Raw genomic sequence first — 20,049 nt, 5'->3', positions numbered from 1 at the left:
CTCCATCTCCTCTGAATCCCTGCTGCTTCTCAGGAAGCCAAGCCAAGCCCAGTGGCAAATCCAAACTCAGGAATGTCACAAGTGCAGGTGCCTCTGGATTTATTGAACTCTTGCCTTGAAGACAAACCAGCTGGGTTTTATTGCATCCCATTTATCCTGCTTTCTCCATTCCTGCTTTGCCCACACATCTTTTACCCAGGGTTTGCGGTAAAACCCAGGGTTTGGCATAGATGTGGGTCCTGGAAAAGCTATCTGGAGGTGCCTGGGAGTGTGCAGATTCAGGGTTGTCAGCTCACTACCCATTTAAGCAGCTGACCAGCACCTGGGTGATTTTTCTAGATATGCCAAGCACACATCTAAAGCTGAGAGAGCAGGGAGAAGGTAGTGGGAACAGGGAGGCAGCTAGATGCCATGGAAAAGAGGACTTTGGAGACATTTGGGCCTAACTTTGAACCCACATCTGCCACTTCCTGTATGACCATGGGCAAGCCACTTAACCTCCCTGGGCTTCATTTTTGTTAGCATTATAAGACAAGAGTTTGATCTATTCCTTGCAGATGTGTTTCTGGATTGAAGGAAATAATATTAAAGTATCTGTTGGGGCTTCCCTGGTAGCTCAGACAGTAAAGAATTTGTCTGCAATGCAGGAGACCCATGTTTGATCCCTGGGTCAGGAAGATCCCCTGGAGAAGGGAATGGCTACCCATTCCAGGATTCTTGCCTGGAGAATCCCATGGACAGAGGAGCCTGGCAGGCTACAGTCCATGGGGTCGCAAAGTGTTGGACACGACTGAGCAGCTAATACACATGCATCCATTAAGATATCTGTCAGAGTGTAGGTCTTCATTTATATTAGGACCTTTCTTCCAATATGGAAGAGACTTGCCTATAGCTCAAATGGTACAGAATCTGCCTGCGAGGCAGGAGACCAGGGTTTGATCCCTGGGTTGGGAAGTTCCTCTGGAGGAGGGAATGGCAATCCACTCCAGTATTCTTGCCTGGAGAATCCCGTGGACAGAGAAGCCTGGCGGGCTACAGTCTGTGGGGTCGCAAAGAGTTGGATACGACTGAGTGACTAACACAGTCCAGTCCGATATGAAAAGCCTGCTTGGCAAGTTAGTTACCTGCTTAGTGCCTTAGTTTCTTCATTTGTAAAGCAGGGATAATCATCGTTCCTCACAGCTGTGTAGTGAGGCTTAAATAAATTAATATATGCAAAGCTCTTAAGCGCATGGGTAAGCACATAAAAAGTTTGCAAGCAGCATGAGTGAGGAATGAATGACATGCCTGCATTGTGTTCACAGCTTCTGTGGGAGATTCTAAGGACAAAGTTGGAAACCAGAGATCCCAAGATAGGCCCAGTCCTCCCTAAGGATAAAAAGTAACTACCCTTCTGGTTCTGCAGACAAACCCTCCTTTCCTCTCTGGAGTGAAAGGAGGAGGCCCAGCTAACTTCCTTGCAGGGGAGGCCCAGCTAACTTCTTTGTCTTTCTGCATACACTCAAGTGTGCAGACAAATTTTTAAAACTCTCTATTACTGAATAATAAAATGCCCCCAAATAGAGTAGTTTTAAACAAGCATTTATTATCTGTAGGTTTCTGGGGGTCAGGAATCTGGGAGCAGTTTAGTTAAATGGCTGTGGTTTAAGGTCTCATATTAGGTAGCCAAGGTTCTGGCCAGAGCCATGGTCACCTGAAGGCTTGACTGGTACTAATGGTTCAATGCCTAAGATAGTCATTCATTTGGCTGTTGGTAGGAGGCCTCAATTCCTCGCCATGTGGGTTTCTCCAGAAGCTGCTGGTTCATCCTAAAGTGTGGTGCTGGCTTCCCACAGAGCAAGGTAAGAGAGATGGATGGAAGCTGCAGTTCTCTGTCTTTCTAGCCTCCACACGAGCACATGATCATTTCTGCAATATCCCATTTATTAGAAATCACTCACCAAGAACAGCACACCTTCAAGAGGAGAAGAGCTGGGCTTCATCTTTTGAGGGAGTACCGTCAAAGAACTTGGGGATGTATTTTAGTCTTTTCCATCAGTGGTTGTTCTGCAGACAGTTATGATTTTGGGGTGTTCATGAGAGGCGATGAGCTCGAGGCCTTTCTACTCCATCATCTTGGCTACTCTCTCCGAGGACATATTTTAAAACACTCTCCTATCATAGGAATAATGATAGGTGCATGACAGGTTTGGGGGTTGAATCCCTAATGAGCCAGTGTCTCTGGTCCCTTTCATTACCCAGTTTACCCCTCCTGGAAAAAGATCTGACATTTCCAATTTCCAGAAGAGCTGAAAATAAGCCTAGAATTAGAACAGAAAATGGCTGTGATTCAAACCACAAACTCTTATCGAGTGCCTTCTATACGCCACATCCTATGCTGTGTGTTAGAAATAAAGAGATGATTAATATAAATCTCTGCTCTAGAAGACCTGATGTCTAATGGAAAGACAGAGAGGTAAAGAGGATATCGGAGTTAAATCACATAAGTAGTCTTTACCACACTCCTAATTTTTCATTTCTATATCCTCTTCCTTCCCAGTTTTTAGTACAGAGCTTTTTACCCACTTATTTGCTTCTTTTACTTGTTTATTACTGTTTTCTTTCCACTGTTTCCCCAGGGTTTGCTACATAGACCTACTCAGTAATACTTGTCAGCGACTAACTGAGATGCGGCAAGCATGGTGCTCCATGGCAGCAAATAGGAGGTCACTTCTTACCCCAGCCTGGAAGGAAGGCTTCCTGGAGGAAGCATGCCAGCATTGAGATTTGAAGTATGAATAGGAATCAGCAAGATAGAGCATGTGTGGATTGTTCCCGTCCATAGGAACAGCATCCCGAGCAGAAAGAGAGTCCTGTGGGTCCAAGGGGCTGCAAACACTTCTGTGTGCTAGAGCAGAGAAAGTGGTGGGGCTGGGGAGAGGAGTGGAGAGAGAATTGTGGAGGGAGTAATGAGAGATGAAAGGAAAGATACAGTAGAACCAGGTTGATGAGAACTTGCCCATGAGAGAATCTGGGGGGTATGGACTTTATCCTAAAAGCAATGGGAGAACTATTGAAGGTATTGAAACAGGGGAAAGATGAGGTCAGGTGTTTTTAATAGCATAGACAGCATATTAAAAAGCAGAGACATTACTTTGTCAACAAAGGTCTGTCTCGTCAAAGCTGTGGTTTTTCCAGTGGTCACGTATGGATGTGAGAGTTGGACTATAAAGAAAGCTGAGCACAGAAGAACTGATGCTTTTGAACTGTGGTGTTGGAGAAGGCTCTTGAGAGTCCCTTGGACTGCAAGGAGATCCAACCAGTCCATCCTAAAGGAGATCAGTCCTGAGTGTTCACTGGTAGGACTGATGTTGAAGCTGAAACTCCAAAACTTTGGCCACCTGATGTGAAGAGCTGACTCATTGGAAAAGACCCTGATGCTGGGAAAGATTGAGGGCAGGAGGAGAAGGGGACGACAGAGGATGAGATGGTTGGATGGCATCACCGACTCAGTGGACATGGGTTTAGGTGGATTCTGGGAGTTGGTGATGGACAGGGAGGCCTGGCATGCTGCAGTCTATGGGGTCGCAAAGAGTCGGACACAACTGAGCAAGTGAACTGAACTGAACTGAACTGAAATAAGGATTAGAAGGGCAGCCCTTGACTCTTGCCCCGTGGTTTGAGTGTGGGAGCCACAGGCTACCAGGAGCCAGAAGTTACATTGTAGAAGTTATTTTAGACCGTCTTTCTGCAGAAGGCCCAGCATTCTCCCCGCATCTACTCCAGGGGCAGGGACAAGAGTATGGAACGGCAGCATCCTCAGGCCATGAGGCCAGACCTCACTGGGCTCCTGTCCAGCAGCCCTCACAGCTTGTAGAAACCAAACCCGGCTCCTCCTTGTTCTCTGGCTCCCTTTCAGAAGTGGAGCTGGAGTCGGCGCCCCAAGCCCAATTACCAGAGCGTAGAGACATGAGTTGGCAAACACATCTTCCCAGCAACAAGAGAAAACGTGCTGCTTCCTAGGATCCCCCCACTGGAATCATCCATGGAACGTGCAGAATGGCAGAAAAGCAGTTTTTTTCTTGGAAACATATGGAAAACAGTTTGTTTGCTTGGAGGAAAATCATAGCTTGTTGTTTTTTTCCCCCCTGGAGGAAAATGAAAACTCTCACACATTTAGTCTTTTCCATCTCTTGTTTGTCTTGTGCTTTTGAACCAAAATGCAGGCCTGGGGAGAACGGGTGCTTGTTGCTGAACAGGAAATCTTAATTAGAGGGTTGGTTCCACTAGCCAAACTATAGGAATTCCAAACTCAAATTGTCCATTCATGGTCTCTAAGGCAAGAATGGAGTCATTAAGCCCCAAAGCCAAATGACACATGTTTTGCAGAAAGGAGGGTGGTGTTGGTTTTATAGGGTGTATGTGGGGTGGGGGTGGGCGGGGTGCAGAATGATAGATAATGGTGAAATGTGAAATATCCAAATGTAATCTCCAAAGCAGTCTTGAAATAATCCTCCCTTTGGAGACCTGTTCTTCTTAGTCAAGATGAAAACAAAAGAAAAGAGCCTGTTTTTCATTTGGTTCACTGGTCCGGAAAATGTGCCCCAGGAAGATGAGGCAGAACTGGGCATCTGAGGTGAAAGGAAAGAGCCAAGAGTCATTTGCTGGGGATTTCTTTTGCCCAAGAGCCTCCTACATCTGGTCTTGCCTTCCCAGGAGGTTTCCCTGGAGCCGCCTTCTTCCCCTCTTCAGCACTGATCTTTGAACAACCTCGGAAGCTCTTTCCTTGGTAACATGAGAAACTACATGCAGGGCTTTAAGGATACATTCCAAATGATGATTTATGCTAGGTTATTCACAACCTCCTCCTCCCCAGCAATAATTCTCCCAGAGAGCATTTAGCTGATTTGGAAAATGTATATCAAATCCCCCAGAGAACTGTGTGCATCTTAATTGTGGATGAATATAATTCTGATCATTCTCTGAATGCTCAAAGCTTTACAAACTGAGTAACCCAAATGTGCAAAAAGGAAAAAAAAACAAACAAAAAAAACCTGCTTGCCAGCCTCTGAAGAGAAAGTTGATTACCCTAAGGGGAAACTGGGAGTGGGAGGAGGAGATGGAGTTTGATTCTCTGGATAGGCCATTTGATAAGCCTTGTGGGTATTTCCAGAAGTAGGACTCAAGTGAGCCAAGTTAATCATGCCCGCGTCCTTAAAAACCATCTTACTAAGCACCTAATATGTTCCAAGAGCTTTACTTAATGCTTGTAAAAATTTACAAAAAGCATAGCCAGTGAACCTTAAGCAAAGAAAACACATGAAGTGAGCCCCACATTCATTCGTGCTTTCTGCTATGGGACATGTTCCAAATAGTGTCATGAGAAAGTAGATGTTAAAAGACAGCCATGGTCTCATTGGTTGAAGGCAACAGAGCTGCAGCTTCTGAGGTGACCGGAATTGATGGAATAGGGTATTAAAGAAGAAATAAATGAACAGAGAAGTTGCCCCAGAAATCTACATTCACGTCCCCTTTAGGTTTTGGCCAAATACAAAGCTGTAAATGTGTAGGCAAGACCCTGTCTGGCTAGGCAGAGAACAGCTACTGAGAGATGATGAACTTATGGAAATTCTGGAGTTTACACAGTGATGGGGTTATTGGGCTTCTGGTCAATCTCAGGGTAACTATGTTACTGAACACTCTGGGCATTTAGCTAAGACTCCAGAGTGGCCAATCCAAGGAACGGGAGTATTGGAGCCGAGCACATGGACTATTCTTGACCCACATTAACAAAGCTGAAAAACAAGCCTCAACAGGAACAAAGTGAATGAATTAGATGCTTGCCAAAACAATACTCAACACTCAATAATCAACATTCTTTAAAGGAAAAGGACATAATCCAGACTCAGCATTGCACCATTCATAATCTTCAGTATTCCAAAAAGTTACTAGACATGCAAAGTAGCAAGAAAATGTAACCCATAACCAGGAGAATAAAGTCAATAGGAACAGACCCAGGGATGACACAGATGTAGTCAGTAGTGGACAGTGATTATAAAATAGCCATTACTAGTAAGTTCAAGAATTTAAAGGAGGGACTTCCCTGGGAATTCAAAGGCTAAGACTCCACACTCCCAGTGATGGAGGCATGGGTTCGATCCTTGATCTGGGAACCAGAGCCCACATGCCGCAACTAAGACCTGGTACAGCCAAATAAATAAATTAAATATTTTTAAAAAGAATTTAAAGGAAAAGATGGACATCTTGTTATGGAAATCTTAATGGAGAAAGACTTAAAAAAAAAATGAAAAGTGCAAAACTGAAAAACAATTTATAAAATGAAAAACTTCATTAGGTGCACAATGCATAAGAAAAGATTCATTTCAGTTCAGTTCAGTCGCTCAGTCGTATCGATTCTTTGAGACCCCATGGACTGCAGCATGCCAGGCTTCCCTGTCCATCACCAACTCCCGGAGTTTACTCAAACTCATGTCCACTGAGTTGGTGATGCCATCCAACCATCTCATCCTCTGTCATCCCCTTCTCCTCCCACCTTCAATCTTCCCCAGCATCAGGGTCTTTTCCAATGAGTCAGTTCTTTGAATCAGGTGGCCAAAGTATTGGAGTTTCAACTTTAGCATCAGTTCTTCCAATGAATATTCAGGACTCAGTTCCTTTAGGATGGACTGGTTGGATCTCCTTGCAGTCCAAGGGACTCTCAAGAATCTTCTCCAACACCACAGTTCAAAAGCATCAATTCTTCAGCACTCAGCTTTCTTTATAGTCCAACTCTCACATCCATACATGACTACTGGAAAAACCATAGCCTTGACTAGATGGACCTTTGTTGACAAAGTAATGTCTCTGCTTTTTCATATGCTATCTAGGTTGTTCATAGCTTGTCTTCCAAGGAGTAATCGTCTTTTAATTTCATGGCTGCAGTCACCATCTGCAGTGATTTTGGAGCCCCCGAAAATAAAGTCTGCCACTGTTTCCCCACCTATTTGCCATGAAGTGATGGGACTGGATGCCATGATCTTAGTTTTCTGAATGTTGAGCTTTAAGCCAACTTTTTCACTTTCCTCATTCACTTTCATCAAATGGCTCTTGAGTTCTTCTTTGCTTTCTTACATAAGGGTGATGTCATCTGCATATCTGAGGTTATTGATATTTCTCCCAGCAATCTTGATTCCAGCTTGTGCTTCATCCAGGCCAGCATTTCTCAAGATGTACTCTGCATATGTTAAATAAGCAAGTGACAATATACAACCTTGACGTACTCCTTTTCCTATTTGGAACCAGCCTGTTGTTCCATGTCCAGTGAACATTGAAGAAAAGATTAGTGAACTTGAAAAGAGATCAACAAAAATTATCTAAAGTATCCAAATTATTTAAACTGTTCATTTTAAAAAATCTACAAAGACTTGGTGACTTGTGGGCAAATTTTAAGCAGTATGAGTGTAAGCAGAGTTCCAATAGGAGAAGAGAGGGAAAGAAGAAGCAAGAAAAGAAATGAAAGAATTAATGACCAATATTTCCCCAATTAGGTGACAAACTGTCAACATTCAGATTGAAAAAAAAAACAGAAATCTCAATGGAACTTATTCAAGATCAGCACAAAGAAAACCACACCTAGTCATTTCATAAGCAAATAGCTGAAAGTCAAAGATAAAGAACATTTTAAAAACAGCCAGAGGAAAAAAAGGCTACATACAAAGGAATAACGATAAGAATACTGCTGATTTCTCATCATACCAGTCATAAAACCAGACAGAAGATATGGAGTGACATCTTTAAAGTTCTAAAATAAAAAAATAAATAAAAACTAAAGTTCCCAGTCAACCTAAAATTCTGTATCTGGCAAAAACAGCCTTAAAAAAACAGAGGCAAATAAAGACATTTTCAGATAAGGTGGATTATTCACTAGCATATGTGTACTCTACAAAATATTAAAGGAAATTCTTGGGCAAAAGGAAAGTGATTCCATAAGATATCAGAACTATTAAAAAAGGGTAAAAGAAATAGAAAATATGTTGGGTACAAATATAAATGACATTCTTAAAATTTCCCTAGAAGATATTTGACTGCTTAAACCAGAAACAGTAACAAAGTATTGTGAGGTGTATAATGTATGTAGAAGCAGGGTGGAAAGCAACAGTATCATAAGAGATAAGAAGGGACAGATAAAAGTATACTCTGTGAGGTTTTCTTTTCCATTATGTGTGAGGTGGCATGAAGTTAATTCATTATCACAGGTAGACTGATAACCAAAATATGCTTCTTTTAATCTCCAGAGCAACTGCTAAAAATTAAAACAAAGAGGCATAGCTAAAAAGACAAAAAAGAAGAAAACTAGAAAATACTAGAAAACATTTAATTAATCCAAAAAAAGAACGAAAAGAGGGAAATGAGAAAGAAAGCATGAATGTGGCAAAGAGAAAACAAATAGCAAGGTGGTAGAATTAGATCCAACCAAATCACTGATTACATTATACCTAAACAGAGTAGACAGTCTAATTAAATGAGCAATACTGCCAGACTGGATTTCAAAAATGAGGTTCAATTATACAATGTTTATGAGGACACATACAACTAAAAGAAAAAGAATAGAAAAGGACAACGAAATAATGATTAATTGTGAAAACACAGGAGTAGCCATATTATCAGACAAAGTCAAGAACAATTACAAGGGATAAAGGGGGATATTACATAACAACGAGAAAGTCAATTCATTAAGAAGACATGCGCCTCCTACAGTCCAGAACTGAGACGATGGCGGCGGCGGCCCCAGCGGTGCTGTTTTCTGCAGCGCGGCGGCAGCTCTGCGGTTTCCCAGAGAGGCTCCTGATCCGGGGCGCTGCTGGGAGGTCATATTTTGGAGGAAACAGATTGAGAAGTACACAGGCTGCTACACAAGTTGTTCTGAATGTTCCTGAAACGCGAGTAACCTGTTTGGAGAATGGACTAAGGGTGGTCTCTGAAGACTCTGGGCTTTCAACATGCACAGTTGGGCTCTGGATTGATGCTGGAAGTCGATATGAAAATGAGATGAATAATAGAACAGCTCACTTTCTGGAGCATATGGCTTTCAAGGGCACCAAAAAGAGATCCCAGTTAGATCTGGAACTTGAAATTGAAAATATGGGTGCTCATCTCAATGCCTATACCTCCAGAGAGCAGACTGTATATTATGCCAAAGCATTCTCTAAAGATTTGCCAAGAGCTGTAGAAATTCTTGCTGATATAATACAGAACAGCACATTGGGAGAAGCAGAGATTGAACGTGAACGTGGAGTAATTCTTAGAGAGATGCAGGAAGTTGAAACCAATTTACAAGAAGTTGTTTTTGATTATCTTCATGCCACAGCTTATCAAAATACTGCACTTGGACGGACAATTTTGGGACCAACTGAAAATAGCAAATCTATAAATCGTAAGGACTTAGTGGATTATATAACCACACATTATAAGGGGCCAAGAATAGTACTTGCTGCTGCTGGAGGAGTTTCCCATGATGAGCTGCTTGAGTTAGCAAAATTTCATTTTGGTGAATCTTTGTCCACACACAAAGGAGAAATACCAGCTCTGCCTCCGTGCAAATTCACAGGAAGTGAGATTCGAGTAAGGGATGACAAGATGCCTTTGGCACACCTTGCAGTAGCTGTTGAAGCTGTTGGTTGGGCACAGCCAGATACAATCTGTCTCATGGTTGCAAACACACTGATTGGCAACTGGGATCGCTCTTTCGGAGGAGGAATGAATTTATCTAGCAAGTTGGCCCAGCTCACCTGTCACGGCAGCCTCTGCCATAGCTCCCAGTCTTTCGATACTTCCTACACAGATACAGGATTGTGGGGAATCTTTATGGTTTGTGAACCAGCCACTGTTGCAGATATGCTACGTGTTGTTCAAAAAGAATGGATGCGACTATGTACAAGTGTCACTGAAAGTGAAGCTGCATGAGCCAAAAATCTTCTGAAAACAAACATGTTGCTGCAGCTTGATGGTTCCACTCCCATCTGTGAAGATATAGGTAGGCAGATGCTATGCTATAATAGAAGAATCCCCATCCCTGAGCTTGAAGCAAGAATTGATGCTGTAAATGCTGAGATAATTCGAGAAGTGTGTACCAAATATATTTATAATAAGAGTCCAGCTGTTGCTGCTGTTGGTCCTATTGAGCAACTACCAGATTTTAACCAGATTTGCAGTAACATGCGCTGGCTTCATGATTAAAAATGCTCCTAATAAACATTTGGAACATTATAAAACTGAGAACCATAAGTCATAAAGAAAAAAAAAACCTATACTGGTAAATATGAATAACTTTGAAAGGATAAGACCACCACAATGAATGGTAGATCTCTGAACTCTGAGAAATTATGCTGGGACACACTTTAAGTATAATTTTAAGAATGAAAATTTGTATACTATTTTCAGTTTTATTATAAAAATGCATACACAACAACAACAACAAAAAGAAGACATGCAATTCCTATGCCTATGTGAAAAACTTCTTAGCTAAATTAAAGAGATGTCATATTTTAAAAAGATATAATACATAATTACCAAGTAGAGTTTATCTCAGCTATGTACAAGATTTGTTTAACATTAGAAAGATTGCAAGATTCTAGGCCAATATATAAAAATGAACTGCATTTATGTAAAAGAACAACAAACAGTTGGAAAAGAAAATGAAAAGCTCAATATCACTTACCTTAGCATTTAAAAATATCAAAATATTTAGGGACAACGATAATGAAAGATTTTTAAGGTTTTTATGTAGGAAGGTACAAAATACTGTTGAGAAATATTAAAGGTCTGAATAAATAGATATTTTATGTTCAAGAATGGGAAGATTCAACATTGTTAATACATCAGTTCCCCAGAATTAATCTTTAGAAATATTACAATTAACCATCCCAGTAGTCCTTTTTGGGAGGAGGGTAAAAATTGACAAGCTGATTCTAAAATTTATGTGGAAATGCAAAGGTCCTAGAATAGTCAAGTAATCTTCAAAAAGTACATGGTTGGATGACTTACACCATCTGATTTCAAATCCTTTATAAAGCTACGGTAATCAAGACAATGTGGTATAAGGATAGAAAAATAAATCAATGGAATAGGTTAAGGAATCTAGAAATAGACCCAAACATATATGGCCAATTAAGTTTTTATATTTGAACTAAGACTGCTCAATGGAGAAAGAAAAAAAAAATCTTTTTTAAGGTGCCAAAATATCGGGGTTTTTATATGGAGAAAAAAATAAATCAACAGTACCTTACAACATACCCCCGAATTAGTTCATTGTAGATAATAGGTCTAAATTTAAAAGCTAGACTATAAAGCTTCTAGGGGAAACATTAAAAGGAGAATATTGTTCCTAATTTGAGAAAGGCAATGATTTTTTTTAGAACAGACACAGAAAGCACTAACCATCAAAGAAAAATGTAATAAACTGGATCTTATAAAAATTAAAGATACCATTTAAAAAGTCAATAGGAAATCCATACACTGGAAGAAAAGTGCATAAAATTGTGCTTTTTGGGAAAGTATTAGTTTGAGGACTTTAGGAAACCTCTCCTGGACCCCACAAGGCCCTGTAATCCTATCTACCTTGTAGACACCCTCTGAGTTTTTTAAGAAGGAAATCTGACTGTGAAACATCCCTCCTTAACACATTTCAATAGACTCCATTGCCTTTAAGATAAAAGCTCAACTTAATAGGCTTAGAGAGTCCTTAATGATTAGGCCTCCGCTCACCTCTTCAGTCCCTTCTCAGGCTTCTTTCCTGTCACTCCTATATTCCTCAGCCCTTGTCCCAGGAACAGTAAAGTAAAGTCGCTCAGTCGTGTCCGACTCTTTGCGACCCCATGAACTGTAGCCTACCAGGCTCCTCTGTCCATGGGATTTTCCAGGCAAGAATACTGGAGTGGGTTGCCATTTCCTTCTCCAGGGGCTCTTCCCGACCCAGGGATCGAACCCGGGTCTCCAGCATTGCAGACAGACGCTTTACCGTCTGAGCCACCAGGTATATACATACTGCATTATTATACAGCATAACAATACATAACAATACAATACTGCGTAACACAACACCCCCAAATTCAGTGACAGGAAGCAGCAATCCTTTATACTCATGGATCTGAAGGTCAGCTGGAGCCATTCTGCTTCAGGCTGTGGCACTCAGGTTGGGTGATGTAGACTGGGCTTAGCTGAACCGCTCTACCTCTAGATGCAGTTCTGAGGACTGGCCTGAAGGCCCTGCTCCATGTGTCTTTCATCCTCCCTGGACCAGCAAAGAAGCTGGGGCAAGTTCTTCTTACGGAAGTGGCAGAAATTCATGGAGGCGAGTGGAGCACTCAGCGCCCAAAACCTAGGCTCTTAAGATGCCTCTTAAGATCGGTAGGCTGACACATCTACCAGTTTCACGGCCAAGTCAAAGTCAGCCAGACACAGATACCCTTCATCCTGTCCGGGACAAGGTTGAGCCTGCAGAGAGTGAAGCACTGGGGCCAAGAGTTCAATTTACTCTAAACCCCTATCCTCTGGACCAGCTGGACCACTTTCAGCACCCTCCCAAGGTACCACCTGCTCCTCCTCCTGCCCTCAGACATCCCACTCTTTACAGACTCCCAAGCCTTCCCCCTCCCCCTGACTCCTCCTTGCTCTTCCCTGAGTCCTGGTCAGGCGAAGCACCCCTGCTACGTCCCTCTCACTTCCCTCTCATGACCCTTAGCACGGGTCGTGCACACACAGCCCTTAGCAGCTCACAAACTGTAGCCCCTACCCATTATCTCCTTCCAAGGTGTAGCTATTGTCTGATATGTGAGATAGGGATGGAGAAAGTTTGTTCCTGTGTACAATCTTTGGTTCCTGGAAATAGAAGACAGGGTGTTTCATGCATTGGGCCTGAAGTCTTTGGAAGGTTTGACATACATTTTTCTTTGGGTTACAGACAGAAACAGCATAATGAATCCCTGTTGCTTTTGCTTATCCACATCTCTTTGGCCTTTTAAAAAGTAATAGTGGCTGGCCTTTGGGGAATAACTCCTGTGACACTGTACACAGACAGGCTCATATCCCTTGTGTCCTATGTGTCCCCTGGGTCAAGGTTGGGTTAATCAAATGTTCTCGCCCAACAATTCAAACCAGGTGGAGGAAACTGATGGGAAAATAATTTGAAAAGGCCTTTCTCCCAGGCAGTTCTTTGATGCACCACTCATTTCCCAGAGCTACTAGATTCCTGGTCCCCAGATTCCCAGGGCTACTATGGCTTCTACTCTTGATGAAGTTATGTCTAGCTTTTCCTGGGAATCTCTAGGCTAGCATAAATCCTTCCAATAGATGCTAGCATTTCATTTTAATTAAATTAGCCAAGTCATTTTCTATTACCTGTTATTAAAAAATATTATATTATAGTTGATGTTACAATCAGATGCTCAAAACTTCAGACTCCACCGTGTCTCTTCTCTCTTCCTCTGGTTCACCAGGAAGTGGGTAGAGACCGTGCCAGCTCTTATTTGGGGTTAATTGACCTCTGAGCTCTTGTAAAGCTCATTTTGAGAGGCAAATCTCCAGCTAATTTAAGGCTGTCAGCAGCTGGGACTCTCTATGTGTAGGCATCTTTGCTTTGCCAAGGAGTGAAACTTCCTGCGGCAGCTGGAGTAATAAGTGGCTACTGTGTACCAAGTCTTGCACGTTAAAATTCTACCCCCATAATTACTCTTGCAGAGCAGGTCTTCTGAATATTCTTAGACCTTTGAGGAAGGAGATAGTCGCTAGAAATTACTAGGGTTGGTGAGCTCAAAGATAGGCTGGGAGCCGTGGTGTTTCATATTCAGATAAATCCCTCTGGTGAAGAGACTCTCATTGCTTCGTTGATTCATCTATCTGTCTATTATCTATCATTTACCCGTCTACCACCTATCTATCTATCACCTATATATCTATTATCTATCATCTATCTATCCACCTATTATATCTATCTGTCCTCTATCTGTCTATATCTACATCTACCTACCTGTCTATCAATCAATCATTAGACTTGGCCACACTTTCATGGGCCCTGGGCATTTTCGAATTCTCCATAAGCTCGACAGCGTGTAAGATGAGAGTTAGGGTAGTTAGCCCAGCTTGCCAGGTGGAAGGCCTGAGACACATTTCATTGTGAGCTGATCCTCCCTTTGTGATTAAGCTCCCACTTGCTGGATCATACTGGAGAACAAAAGCATTCACCCATTAGTTCCCACGTGCCACCCATGTAAAAACAAATGATGGAACCCTGTCCTAATTTGAGACAGAAGACACCTCTTGTTTATTCTTAATTGTCCTTCTATGCAAATTTTTCTTTTCCTTTCTAATCTGTCATGTGAGAAAAGTTAAATTAGCCTGAACATGTGGGAACAGATTCTACTAATTTTGAGCTCTTCCCTTTCCTTCCCTTAGGCATTTAATCAGTTCTTTTTTTTTTTTTTTTTGAGAAGATTTGTTTGGCAAGTGGAAGAGAAGATAACAAGCCGGGGGATGGGGGAGGTAGGATTTTAAAGATAGAAGTACGAAAGGAGCTGCCATCTGAGTCTCAAATTAGGATGGAAAGCACATTCTCTGCAGCTCCATGTTACCGTAATGGAAAGTTTAAAACAAAGTGGGTTTGATTTGAATCAAGAGGCTGCAATTAAATTTATTTTTCTAAGAAGTGCACTCTCAGTATATGATATAGTCTTAATGCTTGCTCTTCACAACTAACTTGGAGAAAAGGGTATATTTCATTATGAATATATTTCATTTCAAAGAGTATGTTTCATTAATGGAAAGGTTTTTGGGAGGCAATAAGGTAGAGTGGGAATTGCTTTAGGCATTCAGAAGACCTGGATTCTTGCTCCTCTCCTGGGCTGTTATCTGCTGGGGTGAGTGCATAAGTCTTACCTCTATGAGCCACAGTTTTCATCTTCCATGAGAGAAGAATCTCTGCCCCGCCCTGCCTAACCTACAGGGCTGCTGAGCTCAATGAAGAGAAGGTGCTTGTAAAGCGGAGCTGGTCGTAGGCTTTGCAGGAGGGGTTAATTGGGAGCAGAAGCCACCTATCAACTTGACTTGGACAGCTTAGTGGGAGCTAAGCCAACGTTACTTTTGGAGGGCATTGGCACATTCTTTATTAAAATTAACATTTGTTGTTGTTGTTTAGTTGCTAATTGTGTCCTACTCTCTTGCAACCCCATGGACTGTAACTCACCAGGATCCTCTGTCCGTGGGATTTTCCAGGCAAGAATACTGGAATGAGTTGTCATTTCCTTCTCCAGGGAATCTTCCTAACCCAGGGACTGAACCCACATTTCTTGCATTGGCAGGCGGATTCTTTACCACTGAGCCACCAGAGACCAAAAAGTTCGTTCAGGAACTTGAACGAACTTTTTGGCCAACCCAGTAAAATTATATTTACACTTCTAGGTACCTATCCTGGTGAGACATCTGCACAAGTGCATAAGAAATAACGACGGCTCTCGTTGACTCTAACTGATTGCTAGGTTCTAGGTACTATACGGGCTTCCCAGGTGGCACTAGTGGTAAAGAGCCTACCTGCCAATGGAGGAGACGTAAGAGACATGGGTTCAATCTCTGGGTCAGAAAGATCCCCTGGAGGAGGGCATGGCAACCGATTCCAGTATTCTTGCCTAGAGAATCCCATGGACAGAGGAGCCTGGTGGGCTACAGTCCCTGGGGTTGTAACAAATCAGACATGACTAAAGCGACTTTGCACATTCGTAGGTATTAATTAATATAGGCATAATTCATTTAATCCTACAACAAACCTCTAAGGTTATTAACCCGAATTCTTAGATGAGGAAACTGAGGCACAGAGAAGTAAAGTAACCTGCGCTGGGTCACAGAGCTGGTAGGTGGCCATCTTAGTCTTGTTCTTGAGCTGCTACAGCAGAAGACCACAGACTGCATAGCTTATTAACAACAGAAACTTTTTTTTTTCATGGTTCTGGAGTCTGAAGCCCAATATCGAGGTGTCTGTATGGTCAAATTCTGTTGAAAGTGCTCTCACTGATTCACAGAGGGTCACCTTCTGGCTGTGTCCTCACCTGGTGGAAGGGGCAACAGAGGGACCTGTTAGGCCTTATTCATGAGAGCTTACCCTTAGGACCTAATCATCTCCAACAGGCCTCACCTCCAAATTTTATCACATTGGAGATTAGGTTTCATCATATGAATTTTGGGGACACAGTCAGTCTATCTCAATGGCTCACCTGAGATTTGAAGCTGTTCAGTCCGGCTTCAGACACTATATGTTCAGCTACTAGACAGGTATGAATCCAAGTTTTGTAGAGTCTGAAGCTCATGTAATTTTAAAGCATCTCTTAAAAAAAATTACAAATACAAGTCATGCACAAAAATGAATATTTATTTACAGTGAGAAAAGAAATTGCAAAAATTATGAACCCTAAAAGGTGACAAATAACACGAGCATCACTAAATTCAGAAAAGTAACATAATATTTTTACTAATTTACAGCCCAATGCACGCTTATTATGCTTTCTTTCCTACATTTTATTTTTGGCTGCATATTCTTTGATCTTCTTTTTCATATGATGACAATTTTGAAAAAATTTTATAAAGAGAATAAGATAATGCAGTCTTTTCCATAGCATGGTAAATTGAAATTTGTTTTTTTATTATTGATAATTTTGATGCATAAAACATGCCGCTTCTCACAGACATACTCACTGTTTGTACTACTTGTACACATTTATGCCCTGAAAGAACAAAAATTTTGATATAGTCTATTCTCCATTATTTTCATCAAAAAAGAAAGAAAAATATGGTAACAATACATGTTGCATTGTCAAGTATGTTTCTGACAGATTTCAGTGAGAAACAAAACCCTTTTCATACCTCTGATGATTGGGAGAACTTTCTGTAGACTAGCTTCTGGCTCTGTGCTTTTCAGACCATTTCTCTTCCACTCCCTACATAATTCTGTCCTGTTATCCATACACATGTTTTTACTGAGTCATGACCTGTGGCGTTTGTTTCTTGTACAACCCTATGGGTTGGTACTGTGGGTAGAAAAAGTATTTCTGGAAGCTATTCTTACATGGTGCAGCTAGCAACTTTTGACACACATCCCTAGATGTGTATACACTAGGTGTATCCCCTAGAAGAGAGATAGGAGGGAAGGCGGCAGGGAACAACCCTTGAAAGAATGACATAAGAGGAAGGGGACATATGCATACTTACGGCTGATTCGTGTTGTTGTATGGCAGAAACCAATACAACATTGTAAAGCAATTATCCTCCAATTAAAAACAAATAAAAAATTAAATAAATTTTAAAAATCAATAAGCATCAAACCAGACTTACTGAAAAAAAAGGACATAGACATAGGACATGACAAAAACTGGTTAGAACCAACTAGATCCAAAATGGTGGAAGATTTAACTTCCAGAAGACCTTGCACCTCATTGTACACTCACTATAATACATTAGCAGATTCTGAATGACACAGCTACCATGGCCATGACATTTCCAAGCCTGACCATCAAAGATCAAAACGTGGGCAGTGACCCAATTCCTGGAAATCGTCACCTCTTCCCCCACATAATTGGAATCATCCTCCCATCTCTTAAAAACTGACCCAGCCCATAAAAACTGACCAAGCCACTTTTTGGGGGCCTCTCACTTTCTGAGATGGCCCACACTCTGCCTGTGGAGTGTGTTTCTCCCACGGCCATTCTCACCTTTTGAGACAGATCACATTTTGTTTATGGAATGTGTATTTCTCTGAATAAATCCACTCCTTACCTATTGCTTTGACTCTCACTGAATTCTTTCTGCGATGAGACATCAAGAACGTGATCTTCATTAAGTCCTGAGGCCATCTGTGTGATTTCAGTTAAAAAACAGTGGGTTCAAGTTCCGATCTGAGTTAAGTGGTTTCAGCAGGGGGTCTGACTTATGAGGGACCAGAAGCATCAGCGTCTTTAGCATTTGCTACATATAACTATATAAGAAGGATGCTCAGCGCAGCTTCTTTTTAGTGGTGAGAAACCAAGAGAATCTAGATGGCCATCAGAACAGGACTGATTGGAATGTGGATGTCCACATAAGAGAATCCTTTGCAGGTCTTAGGAGAAATAAGCTAAATGTTCAAACCTGGTGAGGAAAGGCATTCTCTTCACTTCATGGTGAACTAGAAAACACAAGTTGCAGAACAGTAGCATCATCCTGTTTGTATATCTTCAGAAATTTGTGTATTTATAAACGCACAGACGTATTTTGTAAGCATATGTAAGAAACTGTAAGGAGTGACAGCCTCTGGGGAGTTTAGACTGAGAACTGAGGGTGTAAGGAGGAAAATTTTTAATTTTCACCTTATGGTTTTCTGTTGTTTAAGTTATCTGACTTTGAGTCTGTGTTAACATACACACTCACTTGCTGCTGATAGAATCTCAACTTAAGAGCTTAAGGGGAAAGGGGAAATTTGTTAATTCATACAACTGTGGCTAAGGACACCAGGCTGTGCTGGATCCAGAAGCACAAAAGGTGTCTGTGGGAATGTGATTTTCTGCATCTCTTGGCTCACATTTCCCGCTGCTGTTTGACTTTACCCTAGGTAGGCTGTCCCTTGGGCTTCTCCTGTGGCTCAGCTGGTAAAGAATCCGCCTGCAATGTGGGAGACCTGGGTTCAATGGGTTGGGAAGATTTGCCTGGAGAAGGGAAAGGCTACCCACTCCAGTATTCTGGACGAGAGAATTCCATGGACTGTACATGGGTCACAAAGAGTCAGACATGACTGAGCGATTTTCACTTCACTTCAGGCTCTCCCTTTGTAATGGCAAATGCCCTCCAGCCACTCCAGGTTTATGCTTTTTTCAGCTCAGCAGTGTCAGTGGGAAGAAAGAGAATTCCTCTTTCCTAAAGGTTTCAATGAAAGTCTGGAGTTGATGCTCACTGAATCAGGTCTATGCATGTGTTCACCCCTGAACCATTCACTGGGGCTAGAAAGAAGAACTAGGCTGAAATCACCTTCCAAATTGGAGGGTGGGATCAGTTTCACCCAAACTGCATTGGTGAGCACTGGGAGAGGCAGGAGAAGGGATTCTACCCAGGAAAATTAAGGTGCTGTTATCTAAAGACAAAAAGAGGACCCGACAGGCTGGAGCAGCCATCTACCACATGTGCATTCCATTTACAATGTTAATGGGAGAGAATTTCAAAACAGAAACAGTGCCGATTGTCAGGGGAAAAATCTCAGAGCAAGTGGAATATCTTACTGTTTTGCTAGTAAAGCAAAACAGAAATTATTGAAGACAACAGTTGAACACAGAGTAGAGAAAATTCTCTTTTGCTCTCTTTCCAAAATAAGCTAAAGCTGCATTTGTTTGCTGCAAGAATTAGGCCAACTGAGTAATTAGTGGTTAATGTTGAGCTGAATTAAATAAATTATTAGTATATCCATATGATGGGGACTATACAGCCATTAAAATGATGTAGTAGATGAATATTAATATGAAAAAAAATTCCCTGTAGTTACTTTTCGGGAAAATGAATGTTGCGAAACAATATTAACAACACAATCTCACAGTTAAAAAATGTGCATATATGTATATATAGTGGAAAGACTCAAAAGTAGTATTTCTCAATTGGCTTTTCTGGGTTAATATGTTATGAATGGCTTTTATTTTATTCTCTTTCCATATTTGTATTTTCTGAGCTTTTTCCAATGAATATTTATTAACTTTTTAAACATAATTTAAATTTTTATCAAAGTTATTGCCTACTTTAAAAAGTCAAGCAGTCCTATGAAGCTTATAATAAAGCTTCCTCCTGTTCACCCCAGTCCTTATTTTCAGAAGGAAAGAAAGTGAAAGTGAAGTCGCTCAGTCGTGTCCGACTCTGCAACCTGGTGGACCGTAGCCCACCAGGCTCCTCCGTCCATGGGATTCTCCAGGCAAGAATACTGGAGTGAGTTGCCATTTCCTCCTTTAACCCTTTTAGATGCTGCTTCTAGGATTCACTTCTAAATCACTTGTTTGCATTGCTATTCTTAATTTTCTAGGT

At 41.5% G+C, this 20,049-nt stretch overlaps 1 protein-coding gene across 1 annotated transcript; it reads left to right on the top strand.

Annotated features, from left to right (window-relative positions):
• Positions 1-8,721: 8,721 nt before the first annotated feature.
• Positions 8,722-10,305, top strand: LOC122706400 (mitochondrial-processing peptidase subunit beta-like). The gene is given in 1 exon segment (XM_043921564.1): positions 8,722-10,305. A coding segment is annotated over 1 exon segment (1,494 nt). The 3' UTR covers positions 10,216-10,305.
• The last annotated feature ends 9,744 nt before the right edge of the window (positions 10,306-20,049 follow it).

Source organism: Cervus elaphus, chromosome 1, assembly GCF_910594005.1.
Source record: "Cervus elaphus chromosome 1, mCerEla1.1, whole genome shotgun sequence".
Classification (NCBI taxonomy): domain Eukaryota; kingdom Metazoa; phylum Chordata; class Mammalia; order Artiodactyla; family Cervidae; genus Cervus; species Cervus elaphus.
Note: the sequence above shows the minus strand (reverse complement) of the source record. Positions and strands in the feature narration are given on the sequence as shown.